This window comes from Stenella coeruleoalba (assembly GCF_951394435.1).
Source record: "Stenella coeruleoalba genome assembly, chromosome: 16".
Classification (NCBI taxonomy): domain Eukaryota; kingdom Metazoa; phylum Chordata; class Mammalia; order Artiodactyla; family Delphinidae; genus Stenella; species Stenella coeruleoalba.
In genome coordinates this window covers 37,782,574-37,798,526 of record NC_137162.1, presented here as the reverse complement: position 1 = coordinate 37,798,526, position 15,953 = coordinate 37,782,574, and the positions used below count along the sequence as shown (strand labels likewise).

Sequence of the window (15,953 nt, the reverse complement as noted above, 5' to 3'; positions counted from 1 at the left end):
GATGTTTCCTTTATATTGATGTTGCTTTGATTTACTCTATTACTGAGCTGGATTTAAGTATTGAATCATTTAAGGTCAAATTTCTAATGTATATATGTTCTTCAATGGATACAACCCAGTTACCATAACGATTTAGTGAAATAACTATAATGGAACTTTTCTTTTGAATTTGGCTTTTCTTTTTTTTTTCTGTCCACCAGGGAGTAACTATTCCCAGTCAGAGGCGCTATGTATATTATTATAGCTACCTGTTAAAGAATCATCTGGATTATAGACCAGTGGCATTGTTGTTTCACAAGATGATGTTTGAAACTATTCCAATGTTCAGTGGCGGAACTTGCAGTAAGTGCTCTAAATTCTCATCCTTTGATGTACTGGAACACTTTTCTTAACATAGCTAGAAGTTTATATGAAAGTCTAAAAAGAAATTTACCACACTTAAAATTTATGCAGGTTTGTATATTTCTTAAGTATCCAAACTAATTAATTAGCTCAGTTGTTCAGCACATTGGGCTGTGGAAGCTAAGACCATTGGGTTTTAATGTCTTTGAAGCCAAATTATATTTATGAAAGAAATATTCTGTGCTGCAGCTACCAAATGCAGCCTATATTCTGACTAGATGACTAAAATAACCTGTCCCATCAGCATGAGAGTAGCATTGGGGTTCATCCCTTTACCGGTGTTAGGGCAAGGACCAATTCCTTGATATCTTAGTAAGACTAGATATTAATAGTAATGGTGATAGGGACAAGAAAAAGAAAAAGAAAACGATGATAAGAGATGGCAACAAGCTGAAGTATATTGAATGAATAGGGTAGATTCAGTGTGTGTTGAGTATTAGAGAAAACCTGGATTTAGATCGGAGTTCCAGTGCTAGATTTGTCCTTAATGTGCTATATAACCGAGGGCACATCATCTACCTCTCTTTGTCTTTGCTCATCAACAATATGAAGATATTTTGAAATCTGAAACTTCCTAGAAAAGTACTAAATAAGGATCATGTCATTGATGTCTGTCTCTGATTTATTTCTCTCTTACCCTAACGTCTGTAAGCCTACCTCAGTCACCCTGGTCCCGTTCTGCTTCTCTGCCATTCGCCAGAGTTCTTAGCTAAACTGATAGGAACCTTAATACTTTGACCCAAAGCAGGTAGTCAAGGGAGAACACATGGAAGGAAGTATTGTTCAGCCCTGTAAAAGACCAGACTGTTGCTGCTTTTTTCTGTTACAGAGTTTTTTATATTAGTTTCTACCTTGGAAGTGATCAGTCATGTTTTCATGTTTAAGAACTGTGTTTTATTTATTCAGAATACAATTTTGTAGTTTCTAGGTAAGATACCACTGTATTACTTTTTCTAATACCTCTAATAATATTTCAGTGATATTCTGCAATTTGTTGATGGTTTCAGTTTTTAGCTTAAAGTTTGCTTCTTGACAATATTTATGTAATTAAAATTTTTCTGACCTTAATTTATACCTAGGGAATTAATTTCTTGATGTTGTTTATCTTTGTCAGATAGGTGTGATCACCTTCATTAGATCTTTTCTGTATTCTTAGGGCAAATAACTTTATCAGAGACCACAGATCTATTAACACAGCATATGAAAGGCTTCTAAGAGACCTCACTGATGCTTTTGTCATCTCAGTACAATTTTTAAAACTCCAGAGTACAAGGTACTAGGCTATCAGAGATGATTGGCACAGGAACTTTAGATGTATAGTGGAGAAGGGAAAAGGAAGAAAATAAAAAAGCTCACGCTCTTCCTATAGTATTAGATATCACTGTAAGAGCCAAATGGTAAGGTATAAAATATTAGAGAAATAATAAGGGAGAGAGAACATTCAATTCAGTAATCTTATCTACTATAATTTTTTTCACATTGGTCTCTCTAGCAAACATCTGTCAGTTCTGCTCTACATTTAAATGGGGTGTGTGTGTGTGTGTGTGTGTGTGTGTGTTGCATCTCTCAGTGTATTACATTTAAACTTCTCAACTTACTACTGCAGTCTTTTTAATCTTTACCAATTTGCTGGTTCTCTGTTTATGCACTATGATTTAATACTATGTAGTAAAGCTGTAGTATAAGTAATATATAACTAATGGGAGGTTGTATGTATAAATCATAAATGGTATATTTAGAAAAATCAAGTTTGCGGGGATTGTCAAATAGTTTCATGAAGGAAGTCCAGCTCTTTATTGAACATTTGAGAAAGCATACAGTTTAGATTGGCCTTAAAACCAAAGAAAGTATTACAGGCAATAGGAAATAGCTTGAATTGAAGCACAGCAGAAGGAAATGAGCTGGGCAAGAAATATAGAGATGGAGAATAGAATAGGAACGGAATGTGTGGCTAACTGTTGGAGGACTCCAAATGGGCATATCATACTTGATTTGATAAATACTATGGTGTCAGTGGTCATACTAGAGGCTTAATAAGCTGTATTTAGGTATAGTTTTGTAGAAGGTAGTGATTGCAAGAGGGAGAAAAATGGTGGAAAGGAAAGCAGTTATGTGACTTGCTTTAAGCCAGATGTGCTTTGCTTGGGCAATCAAATGAGATGTGATTAGTTTTTCTTTTGCCATTTATATTTAAATATTTTGTCGGAGCTTTTATTCTGGTCAGGTGAATTATTCACAGAAAAGGGAAGACAGAAAAGGGAATAACTGAGACTTGGAGACATGAATGTTGATATTTTGGTTTTAAACATGTTGTAAATCAGGTAAAGGTGAGCTATTTACGTGAAGATATTTAGTGGGTACTTGAAAGTATGGATTTGAACTTAGGTGAGAGATATACCTGATATTTTGAGAAGCATTAGGAAAGAGACATAGCAGTTAAACCTTTCATGTAAATTTGGCGTGGGGCTAGAAGATGGGAAGGTTCAGAGGAAAACAGGTTGAGGGCTGAGACAAATAGGATTTGTAACAGTGTGGGTTCAGGAGGAGGAAGAGGAATCAGTGAAGAAAACAGACCATGTGCAAATAAAGTATCTTCTGCAAAGTTGTCAGGGGTTAACAGCCATTTTCTTATTTGAGTATTGTCTTAATATTTCTAAATAAAGGAAAGGTTACTATCTTCTGTGTATCTGAAAGGGTTGAAAAAGTTAATAAAAGATGACCAGTGTGATTTTTCTCTCATACTATATCAATATGCATATATCCAAGAAAATTTAATTGTAATTTTTGTCTGCTACATATCAGCCTCTTCATTTCTTCTTTTTAGAACACAGTTGATCATATCAGAGATATATATCTCAGAGTTGTGTCTTAGAAGTCAAAAGAACCATACTAATGTTGGACAACTGTTAAGTTTGGTCTTATCTATCTAAAATGTGAAATTCATACTGTAAAGAAAATTATTTTCTTTAGTGATTTGAAGAAATATTTTCTACTTACTTTTATTATAATGTTTTAGCTTAGTGTTGCTTAGATATTTCCTCAAAAAATTAATTTCTAATTAGATTATCAATTGTATATATAATTCTAAAGTTCTTGAAGGTACACATTTTAGATGTAGTTTAATTGAAATCTGGCTTACACAGTTAATTTGCTTTTTAAAGTCCTAAGATCAGGATTATCAGATTCTGAATTAGTGGAGTTTGAATTAATAAGATTGCAAGGCATTTCCCTCCTGGTTGATTTTTATCACAGCTTTGAAATCATACCTTGTTTATTTGCTTCTTCAAACTAGGCTTCCCAGTGAAATTTTCAGTATCAAATAAAGTCTTGTAAAATAGCTCCTTGTACTTTGAATCTTTAGTCAAGGAAGTGAAAATTATTGACAGGTTGTTAGTGTAATGTTTCCCTTTTTTAGAGTTCCTTTTTCTCATGATAAATGTCTCACGAATCCATATTGGAATAATCCCTCATGCTTTTATGAAGCCTACTATTTATTATGTGATTGATGATACCTCTTTAGGTATTATATAGATGAGCCAGCAGGTGTTTATTACACCGGAAAATTTTAGCCTGAATAAGCTTTTTGCCTTGTCCTCAGTTGTTGGTCACATTGATAAAGAATGTGATACTTCTTTTTTTTGTCTTTAAGGATGATGCCTTTGGTGCTGAGAAATTTATGTCTATATATATGTATTTCTCATGCACTTTATGCAAGCTTATGTTTTTATTTCTTGATTATCTTGGTATGTTTTGAAACTTCAAGACCCACTTCTTACCTCCTCAGGTTAATTACTTTTTTTTCTAATGAACTCTTGTTTTTGAACTTGGTGTACTACAAATAAATTATCCTTTGTCAAATTATTTAGGTAACTTAAAGTTTTTAAAGTCCTAGGATCTTAATGTTCATGACTTTAAATTCTGTCATTAATGTCATTAGGTATAAATGTATTTATGTGTAGATTTTTAAAAATAAAAAACATAATCCTTGCCTGTTCACACTTACCTGCCTTTTAGTTGCGTTGCTAATATAAGCATGATACATCTTGAGAGGTCATATTTTACCAGTTATTTTAAAACACACATGGGTCAAAGCCAAAGTACTTGTTAATGAAAATGGAGTGTGTTTTGGAGAAAGGGGGGTTGTGCTGTAATTTGTACTTGATGTCTGTTGCATTTCTTTGCAGACATTTCAAATCTCTTTCCTCCTGTTTCTTGTGGTGGTGGCTTTATATACCTTTAAAAATAAAATATGAGTTATAAGTAAAATTAATTATGGTTTAAATTTTTATAAATATTGAAACTTGTGCTTATGGAATATATTATAACTTTGTTATAGATTATATTCTCTTCTTGTGAATGTGTAATGATTGGTATTTTGTGGTTTTTATTCTGTGGTAGAGACTTTAAAATACTGCAGCAAATACTTGTTTTAAAAGTTACTTTTTATGCAGTTCATTTATTGTAATGTTGAAATTTTGATATTACTGTACAGTGCTAGAAGTCCAGTCTTGGTACTTACTATTTATGAAATAGAATTGACTTTAATACCAGTAATAGAACCTTATGTTGAAGGCTCAAATTAGGGAAAACCTTGTATTGATTTTACTTTGCCCTAGTTTATTTCTGCTGATTTGTTTTATTTATGTATTTATTTATTTATTTAGCTATCCATTTATTATTTTCTATCCACTGATTTGTTTTAGATCAGGGGTTAAAGATGCAGAATTACTACTTTGTGTATATTGCTGATATTAATCATCAAAATAGCTTTTGACAGTTTGACAGTTAAAGGTATTTCCTGTGAAGTGATACTAGTTATGTATTTGACCACGCAGATCCTCAGTTTGTGGTCTGCCAGCTAAAGGTGAAGATATATTCCTCCAATTCAGGACCCACACGACGGGAAGACAAGTTCATGTACTTTGAGTTCCCTCAGCCGTTGCCTGTGTGTGGTGACATCAAAGTAGAGTTCTTCCACAAACAGAACAAGATGCTAAAAAAGGTTTGCACTTTACTTTTATTGGGAAAAATATCCAGAATAGCCATACCTTGAATAGTAACCTCAGATCTTTTGCTTAAAGCATTTAGTTAGGCAGAAGTCATTTCTGTAAGGAGAGACTAAAAGATGTATTTTATGACTGACATCTAATGAATCATGAATTATTTTCTATTAGATCTGCACATGCTTTTCTTACTATGGCATCGGTGAGCCATTATTAATGGTAAATAGTCCTATTAGAAGGAAACGGCCATGTGGCATTATAATTTGAGATGAATTTTCCTTAACTTAGGTTATGCATATAAATTTTATAAAAGTATTAAAGATTGCATACATATCCCATTCAATCAGTTACAGTCCTTTTAGAAGGGATGATTAATTACTGAGAAGTTAACATGGGACCATGAGTTTGAAAAAAAAATTTGGTCTGTATGTATAAATAAAATCTGTTTTGTGGTCTTGTGTAATGACACAAACCACTTTTCCCCCATTTTGGTTAATGTTTCTTGAGACTGGGTCATTTTATATTTAGCTTCCTCAAATTTACTGAGTATTTTGATTTTTAGTTAGGAGAGAAATAAATATGAAGAGGAAGTAATAAAGAATGAAAAAAGTGTGGTATTATTTAAATATGCAGGTTTAGAAAGTTAGTGAGGTTTGCATCTCACTGAGCTATATTTAGAGAATGCAGGGGCTCATTTTAAAACAAACTGTGTTGGTTTAAAATATTAAGTGTGAGCATTTAAGGTGAACCTAAGGTGCAAAATTTTTAGGTAGTAATGAACAAAAACATTAGCTGTGTATATTGTTACTGCCTCCTTAAACATACCAGATAGTGTATTGCTAATCTTTAGACAGTCTCTGTAATAGGATTGATTTCATTTTCCTGAATTTTAGCTTTTTTTTTTTGAGAGAGAAAATAAGAGGAAGCTTCATTTACTACAAAAGTTTTAACCTCTGTTTTGACTTGTCAAAAGAAGTATAATTTCCTTTATCCAGAATCCAGGTAGCTGGAAAATCACAAAATGTAAAACTGATTTTTTTTCACCAGAAACCCATTTCCTACATGTTCTGTATAAATAAAAGTTAAGTATATCTCAGTAACTTTGAAAATATATTTTTCAATAATCCAAGAAGTGTTAACAAATGTTTTAAAATTAAGGTAAGTAAGTTTTTTCCTTCTATTCACTGTAAGACTGGTACACACAAGATTTTATGTTTTGCTTTTAAAAATAGGCACCTGTATCACTTTCCCTCTATGTTTAGGAGTGTACTCATTCGTATTCTTCTAGTTCTTATCACCTGTACATTATATTAACACATGTAAAATTGAAGATTAAGTTAAATATTTATAATAATTTGTGTATCTTGAATTACTTTACATTTATTTCCATTTTATGTGGTTTTCCTTGCCTGTTACAAATGTTTGTTCTGATTTAAACAAGAACAGTTTTACTATAATCAGTACATTAGCAGAATCTACATTTTTTGAAATTTAAATTCTACTAGCTTATTTTCTTCTGACTCTAAGTAAAATATGTGTCTGGTTATTACTAACTCAGTAACTTTGCTAAAATGATTGAAATTAACAATATTTTCAAAGGCTACCACATATAAAATTGCTATGCTAGGTACTGTTAAAAGATACAAAGACATTTAAGACATAAGTTACTTAAGGGTCTTACCATCTTCCTGGGAAAATAAACTTGAAGACAAATTAAAATAAAAGATTTAAATGGCAGTTTAAGGCACCAGATAAGGTGTCATGGGGTTGTACATCATTAATTGTCAAATAATGCATACAGGCCAGTTCCACTAATTAAGAGAACATTTTCTATGTGGTCAAGAAAGGTTTGAGGGGCTTCCCTGGTGGCGCAGTGGTTGAGAGTCTGTCTGCCAATGCAGGGGACATGGGTTCGTGCCCCAGTCCGGGAAGATCCCACATGCCGCGGAGCGGCTGGGCCCGTGAGCCATGGCCGCTGAGTCTGCACCTCCGGAGCCTGTGCTCCGCAACGGGAGAGGCCACAACAGTGAGAGGCCTGCATACCACAAAAAAAAAAAAAAAAAAAGAAAGAAAGGTTTGAAGTAATGGTCAAGAAAGGTTTGAAGTAATGTTGGTGGTTTTTGATTTACAAGACCTCATTATTAGTTAATAAGTGATTTTTTAAAAAATAGGCATTTTATAACAACAAAAAGTTGAAGTTCTTACCCCCCCCATATTGTATTATGAAAAATTTCAGACATACATTGTCATGCAAGAAACTGGAGCCACTTAATATTTGTATTGCTGTAGAAGTAAAAATGTATCTGCCTTGCTTCCTTGGGAAGTTGTAGTGACATTTTAAGAACTTTTGATAAAGTAAATTTTGTAATAGCTTGTTGAAACAAAATTAAATCCATTTCTGGGTTTTTTAATATGTACATATAAACTCAACACTTTTAAAAGCTAGTGTTAGACTAGAAAAGGAAATATTTTACTTAAAGTATTAAAGTAAGTTTATTTTAGAGCTTGTGGAATTATATTTTTGGTCTAGATTTGAATTAAAGGAAAAATCCTATGTGAATTAGATGCAACAGATAACCCACAGATTGCCCAGTATTAGTCTTTGTGTTTACCTTTATTCAGAATATTATTGACACATGGCATAATTTGTTCACTTCTTAGGGCAAATGTTGAATATAAGTAACATTGTCTTTTTTTAAAAAAATTTATGTCTGTTTTCTTTTTTTTTCTTAGGACAAAATGTTTCACTTTTGGGTAAATACATTCTTCATACCAGGACCAGAGGAAACCTCAGAAAAAGTAGAAAATGGAAGTCTATGTGATCAAGAAATTGATAGTATTTGCAGTATAGAGCGTGCAGATAATGACAAGGAATATCTAGTACTCACTTTAACAAAAAATGATCTCGACAAAGCAAATAAAGACAAGGCCAACCGATACTTTTCTCCAAATTTTAAGGTCAGTTAAAAACATTTTGAGGAGTTGGTGAGTGGTTCTGTGTGTGTGTTTGTTTTATTCTAGGTGTGTAGCTGGTGAAAGACTTGCTTGGCTAATTTTTAAATTACGTATATTCATAAGCATTGTTTATTTGGCAGTAAGTCAATGAAATCCAATGCACAGAGAGTCAAAAGGCTACAGTTTCCTTACCCTATTCTTTGTTAGTTGGTGAAATCTGGGGCATAGGTTAGGGAGGGGATTTAAGTAAGTTGGATATGAAGTAGGAATAGGTGAAAAAAGAAGTGAAAGAGAACTCAGCCCTTTGGGAATGACTCCTATGGAATGTTCTCACTGCTTTTACTCTTGTCCCCTCCAGTTTATTCTCAACTCCTTAGAGTGATCTTAAAAATGACTTGATTGCGTCACTCCTGTTTATACTTTTTAAAGACCTTGTGCTTTTTTGATGTGACCTGCAGGAACCTGCATAATTTAGCACAGGACTACCTTCTGCATCTACTCTAGCCACATTCTCTCCCTGCGATTCACTCTCAGACCTGGTCTCTTTTCAGTTCTTCAAAATGCTATACTCTTCTGCCTCAGGTCTTTACAATTCTTTTCCTTCTCCCCGAACCTCTCCACCCTTGGCCTTTCCCTGCCTTTCACGTGGCTGTCCCTCACATTCTAACCTTAGCTTCAATCTCATGTGCTCTGTAAGGCCTCTGATCATCCTCCCCTCTCCTTCTCTTTGTAAAACTCTGCTTCCTCTAATTATGGAATTATTTGGTTCATTTTACTTTTATCTAAATGTGATATGTATGTGTATATTTCTATTTATATTTGTAGAGGAGAATTCTCCAGGTTAAAAAGCTGACTTGTAAACATTCCCAAATGGTGGTTTGCCATTTTTTTCTTCCCCTTTCCTGTTGCCTATTCTACTTCATTTTTCTCTCTTCCTTTCACCATACCCTCCTCCTTTCTCTTTTTAAATTCTCTCTTCATTCCATTTTTATACCATGTAGCAAACCTAATCATAGCTTATAAGAATATTGCTGCTAGTAATAATAAAAATAAAAGGGGGGCTACCTGTTTTAAGTGAAAATATATCTAATAATAAGTGCCTTTAGATCTTATATTTAAAGTGTTCAGTAGTGTCTTCTAGAATTCGTAGGTTTCCATTTACTTTCTTTTCTCTGTCTATATTTTACTCAATTATTAGCTTTTAAAATGTGACTTCCTCTAACTTTATTATTTTCTGTTTTAATATTGCAAGAGGTTTTATATTTGTAATTACAAATAAAAACTATTTCAGTTATAAGTAAACATATGAGTGAGCTATACAAATATCTGGGAAAAGAGGGAAAAGCTGGTGCAGAAGCCCTGAGACAGGAGTGAGCTTGGTTTATTTGAGGAGTAATAGATAAGAAATTGTTTTGACTAACGCACATCAGTCCAAGTGTGAAGACGTTGAATGTTTTCTGCACGGGAAAGATGTAATCTGAATTTTGTCTTTAAAAGTTTACTCTGTCCCCTCCTTTAAAATATAGACTCGAGAGGGGCAAGAATGAAAGCTGGGAGGCTAGTTGAAGGTAGAACTAAAAGGATTTACTGATGGATTGGGTATTGGTTGTAAGAGAAGGAGAAAAATTGATAATGATTCTTGGATCATGGGGGAGGGGCTGTAGATATAGTAGAATGATCAAAGGATTTGAAGTCAGATCTAATTTAATTCCCACATCCACTACCTACTAGATATGCGGCCTTTAGCGAGTTCCCTAACCTTTCTGAGCTATAGCTTTCTCTCTTTTAAAATAGATACCTACCGTTTAGAGTTGTTTTGTTTTGTTTGGTTTTTTTGCGGTATGCGGGCCTCTCACTGCTGTGGCCTCTCCCGTTGCGGAGCACAGGCTCCGGACGCGCAGGCTCAGCGGCCATGGCTCACGGGCCCAGCCGCTCTGTGGCATGTGGGATCTTCCCGGACCGGGGCACGAACCCGTGTCCCCTGCATCAGCAGGCGGACTCCCAACCACTGCACCACCAGGGAAGCCTTAGAGTTGTTTTGACAGTTATTTCAGCTCTGCCTATAAGGCTGTTGGTTCACTGTTAAGAGCACTGTAGGATATTAACTTTCTTATTACTCCCTTTCGGTGAAGTTTTTAGGGCGAATGGAATCCTAAACATCATTGTTAATTAGTATTTTACATAGTGTAGTATCTGTATTTTTTAGTATTGTTTGTATCAGAAAATACATTGAATTTCAGTAAGTAGTTAAGTGAAACATTCTTTTGGAACTCAACTCTTTGTGAGTTGAATTTTGTGATTGAAAATAGATTATGTGGACTATTGAACTCAATACATTTCTTTTGCAGAATTATTTAGTTAATGCTTATAACATGCCTATTAAAAAATATAGTATATTAACATCCCAGTTTCTTTTCATTATATACCAAGAAAGAAAGTGTAGGAAATCTTAAGAAGAGGGTCATTTAAAAGGCCCTTTAAAGATCATATGTGTCATAGTACTTAAAAATGAATCTGTCAAAAATATGTATCTTTAAGTAATTTAAGATTAGTCAGATTTATGGATTTTCCATTTATACTTTCTCTTCTTTCTCTAGGTGAAGCTGTACTTCACAAAAACAGTAGAGGAGCCATCAAATCCAGAGGCTAGCAGTTCAACTTCTGTAACACCAGATGTTAGTGACAATGAACCTGATCATTATAGATATTCTGACACCACTGACTCTGATCCAGAGAATGAACCTTTTGATGAAGATCAGCATACACAAATTACAAAAGTCTGATTTTTTTTTTTATCAAGAGGGATAAAACACCATGAAAACAAACTTGAATAAACTGAAAATGGACCTTTTTTTTTAATGGCAATAGGACATTGTGTCAGATTACCAGTTATAGGAACAATTCTCTTTTCCTGACCAATCTTGTTTTACCCTATACATCCACAGGGTTTTGACACTTGTTGTCCAGTTGAAAAAAGGTTGTGTAGCTGTGTCATGTATATACCTTTTTGTGTCAAAAGGACATTTAAAATTCAATTAGGATAAATAAAGATGGCACTTTCCCATTTTATTCCAGTTTTATAAAAAGTGGAGACAGACTGATGTGTATACGTAGGAATTTCTCATTTTGTGTTCTGTCACCAACTGAAGTGGCTAAAGAGCTTTGTGATATACAGGTTCACATCCTACCCCTTTGCACTTGTGGCAACAGATAAGTTTGCAGTTGGCTAAGAGGAGTTTCTAAAGGGTTTTGCTACATTCTAATGCATGTATTCGGGTTAGGGGAATGGAGGGAATGCTCAGAAAGGAATATGTTTTACGCTGGACTCTGGACCATATACCATCTCCAGCTATTTACACGCACCTTTCTTTAGCATGCTACAGTTGTTAATCTGGACATTTGAGGAATTGGCCGCTGTCACTGCTTGTTATTTGTGCATTTTATTTTTTTTAAGCATATTGGTGCTAGAAAAGGCAGCTAGAGGGAGTGAATCTGTATAGGGGTACAGGAATGAACCTTCCACAACATCTTAAGAATCCACAAATGAAGGGATATAAAAATAATGTGGTCATAGATAAGAAACACAGCAACAATGACTTAACCATATAAATGTGGAGGCTATCGACAAAGAATGGGCTTGAAACATTATAAAAATTGACAATGATTTATTAAATATGTTTTCTCAATTGTAATGACTGCTCCATCTCCTGTGTAATCAAGGCCAGTGCTAAAAGTCAGATGCTATTATTACCTACATCAGTCAACAACTTACATTTATTTTATTAGTTTTCAATCGTATACCTGCTGTGGATGCTTCATGTGCTGCCTAAAAGCTTCTTTTTTCTCATTAAATATAAAATGTTTTGTAATGCTGCACAGGAAATTTCAATTTGAGATGAATACAGTAAGCGGTTTTTTTTCCTTTAAAGATTTATGATGCACTTACTCAATCCAATAGATGTCAGCCGTTCCACCCTTTTGACCTTACACATTCATTACAATGAGTTTTGCAGTTTTGCACATTTTTTAAATGTCATTAACTGTTAGGGAATTTTACTTGAATACTGAATACATATAATGTTTATATTTAAAAGGACGTTATTTGTGTTAAAAAGGAAATTAGAGTTGCAGTAAATTTTCAACACTGCACAAATAATGTCATTTACTTTTTCAGTAGAAATTGTCCCACATAATGCTTTTATCAATTTGCTATTGAAAGAATAGATTTTTTTAAATGTGCAGTGTTGAATCATTTCTTCATAGTGCTAGAGTTAGGACAAGGGCTTCAATTTCACTTCTTAAATATCATATATTTGATATGCCCAGACTGCATACGATTTTAAGCAGAGTACAACTACTATTGTAAAGTTAATGTGAAGATATGACTAAAAAGAATTTTTTCCCCCAGAAATTTGGTATCTTTCAAATGATACCTTGACCTTGAAACATTTGACCATCCAGCCAATTTATTTCTTAATGGTGTAAAATCTCATTTTCAATAACTTATTGGTGCTGAAATTGTTCACTAGCTGTGGTCTGACCTAGTTAATTTACAAATACAAATTGCATAGGACCTACTAGAGCAGCATTTATAGAGTTTGATGGTAAATAGATTAGGCAGAACTTCATCTAAAATATTCTTAGTAAATAATCTTGACATGTTTTCCATACCTCATCAGTTTCATTCAACAAATAAAATTTTAAAATTTTTAACAAAGCTGTTAGGATTTACACATTTATATTTAAACATTGATATATAGAGAATTGATTGACTGCTCATAAGTTAAATTGGTAAAGTTAGAGACACCTATTCCTAAGATCTCATCATTGAAATTTATATGTCACCTTGTCTTTCATAAAAGCTGAAAACTGTTGACTAAAATGAAAATCAACTATTCATGTTTTGAAGATGGTTATTAATACTGTTCTTTGTTACAGTTTTGGGCACAGTATATTAAAGCGTAACTTGTATGGTTCCAATATGTAACATGGAGGGCCAGGTCATAAATAATGACATTATAATGGGCTTTGCACTGTTATTATTTTTCCTTTGGAATGTGAAGGTCTGAATGAGGGTTTTGATTTTGAATGTTTCAGTGTTTTTGAGAAGCCTTGCTTACATTTTATGGTGTAGTCATTGGAAATGGAAAAATGGCATTATATATATTATATATATATAAATATATATTATACATACTACTCTCCTTTATTTCAGTTACCACGCCCATAGAATTTGACAAGAATTGCTATGACTGAAAGGTTTTTGAGTCCTAATTAAAACTTTATTTATGACAGTATTCATGATTAGCCTGAAATGCATTCTGTAGGTAATCTCTTTGAGTTTCTGGAATGTTTTCTTAGACTTTTTGGATGTGCAGCCGCTTACATGTCTGAAGTTACTTGAAGGCATCACTTTTAAGAAAGCTTACAATTGGGCCCTGTACCATCCCAAGTCCTCTGTAGCTCCTCTTGAACATTTTTTGCCATAATTATTAAAGGGTAGTTGAATAAATAGCATCACCATTCTTTGCTGTGGCACAGGTTATAAACTTAAGTGGAGTTTACTGGCAGCATCAAATGTTTCAGCTTTAAAAAATAAAAGTAGGGTACAAGTTACTGTTTAGTTCTAGAAAATTTGTGCAATATGTTCATAACGATGGCTGTGGTTGCCACAAAGTGCCTCGTTTACCTTTAAATACTGTTAATGTGTTATGCATGCAGATGGAAGGGGTGGAACTGTGCACTAAAGTGGGGGCTTTAACTGCAGTGTTTGGCAGAGTTGCCTTCTACCCTGCCAGTTCAAAAGTTCAATCTGTTTTCATATAGAATATATATACTAAAAAATTTCAGTCTGTTAAACAGCCTTACTCTGATTCAGCCTCTTCAGATACTCTTGTGCTGTGCAGCAGTGGCTCTGTGTGTAAATGCTATGCACTGAGGATACACAAAAAATTACGATGTGTACAGGATAATGCCTCATACCAATCAGATGTCCATTTGTTATTGTGTTTGTTAACAACCCTTTATCTCTTAGTGTTATAAACTCCACTTAAAACTGATTAAAGTCTCATTCTTGTCATTGTGTGGGTGTTTTATTAAATGAGAATATTTAATATTTATAATTTAAATTGATTAGATTTATTGCCATTTTAAATGATGGGCAGCCAAATGTGATTAATAAGTTTTTGTAAGGTTTGTTGGTTTTTTTTTTCCCTGCTGTCCTTCAAAGCCTACAGTTATATAAAAACATGGGCTCTTGTCAGTTTGGGAGTAGAGTATCAAGTCTACTCATGTTTGAGAGAGGCATTTAGCTTTTTTAGTGTCTTAGTCAACACTTAATATCCTGTTTCAAGCACATTAAATAATATGCTAATCCTAAAAAGTTCACGAGTCTTGAAAAATTGTGCATATATATTTTTTTTACTAAGATGTCTGAAGATAATTCCCCAGAATGGATTTGATATCTCAGATTTCAATTTTGTGGCTTTTCCATTCTTTATGATTCTGTAGTATGCCATCAACATATGGGGAGCTTCATCTACTCATTGTGACTTGTGCCATTTAAAAATTGATATTCCAGAATAGTCTAAAGGACTTTGTGTACTTGAACTTAATCTTGTTATTTCTAATATTCTTAAAAGCTAAGTAAGGCACTAAGTAAGACTAAGTAAGGCACATTCTTTCAACAAAGCATAGTAAGGTAATAAGTGAAAGTGTAGCTTGTACAAATGTTTTGAAAATAAAGCAGATCATTTATGTAACAATAGAATTTAATGTTATTTCAGGTTTACATTTTCTCCATGTGACTTTTTTTAAAGTAAATGTGAATATATAATGTAAAGAGGTATGAAAAGTATGTGTGTGTACACACATTTTTTCTTTTTAGGTATCGTAAGTATGGTTGAAAACTATACTGGAGTCTAAAATTATTCTGATTTATAAGATGATCTTGGTGATGTCTGAAAAATAGGAATTTACTGACAATTTTGTTTTTATTGCGTGTTCTCACAACTCTTAATTTGGGCTAGCTTGGTTAAGTGAATGCCATCACCATTTCCATTGAGAATATAAAAATCACCAGTGTTTAACATGCAGGCTTCCAAAGGCTTACAAAAAATCAAGACCCTTAAATCTAGTCAATTTGCTGCTAATGTGAAACTTTCTTGTTCTTTTATTCTTGCCAGATAATTAGCCGCAGATCTAAAACTTAGTCTTAAATGGCTTAAGTGTAAGTTTTGATTAGCAGTGCTGTTACTAGTGCAGAGAGAAATGTTTGTGAATGGAAAAAATAATATAAATATTCAGTCTAAACTGGTATAAGTACCTAAAAAACTAGCAAAAAAGATAATAGAGGAAAACATTTTAAAACTTTTAAAGATGACTTGTTAGAGACCGATTTTCCTATAGAATTATGTATCTATAGGAAGCCTAATGATTATCAGTTGTTTTTAATTTTAGAGCAAATCTATTCCTTTATGACCATGATCTTGGTATTTTTCCATTTTTTAAGAGATCTTCCTTCTTCAAGTATTGGGTTGGCCCAAAAGTTTGTTCGGGTATTTAACATCTTACCCAAAAACCCGAACGAACTTT

The 15,953-nt window shown here is 33.5% G+C and overlaps 1 protein-coding gene across 1 annotated transcript in view; it reads left to right on the top strand.

Annotated features, from left to right (window-relative positions):
• PTEN (phosphatase and tensin homolog) overlaps positions 1 to 14,439 on the top strand; it is a gene marked incomplete at its 5' end in the record, with an annotated part of 89,774 nt that extends 75,335 nt beyond the window's left edge. Inside the window, 4 exons of the mRNA XM_079900575.1 lie at positions 201 to 342; positions 5,238 to 5,404; positions 8,139 to 8,363; positions 10,958 to 14,439. Coding sequence (XP_079756701.1) covers positions 201 to 342; positions 5,238 to 5,404; positions 8,139 to 8,363; positions 10,958 to 11,143 — 720 coding nt within the window. The remainder of the gene's footprint in view (positions 1 to 200; positions 343 to 5,237; positions 5,405 to 8,138; positions 8,364 to 10,957) is intronic.
• Between the last annotated feature and the right edge of the window lie 1,514 nt (positions 14,440 to 15,953).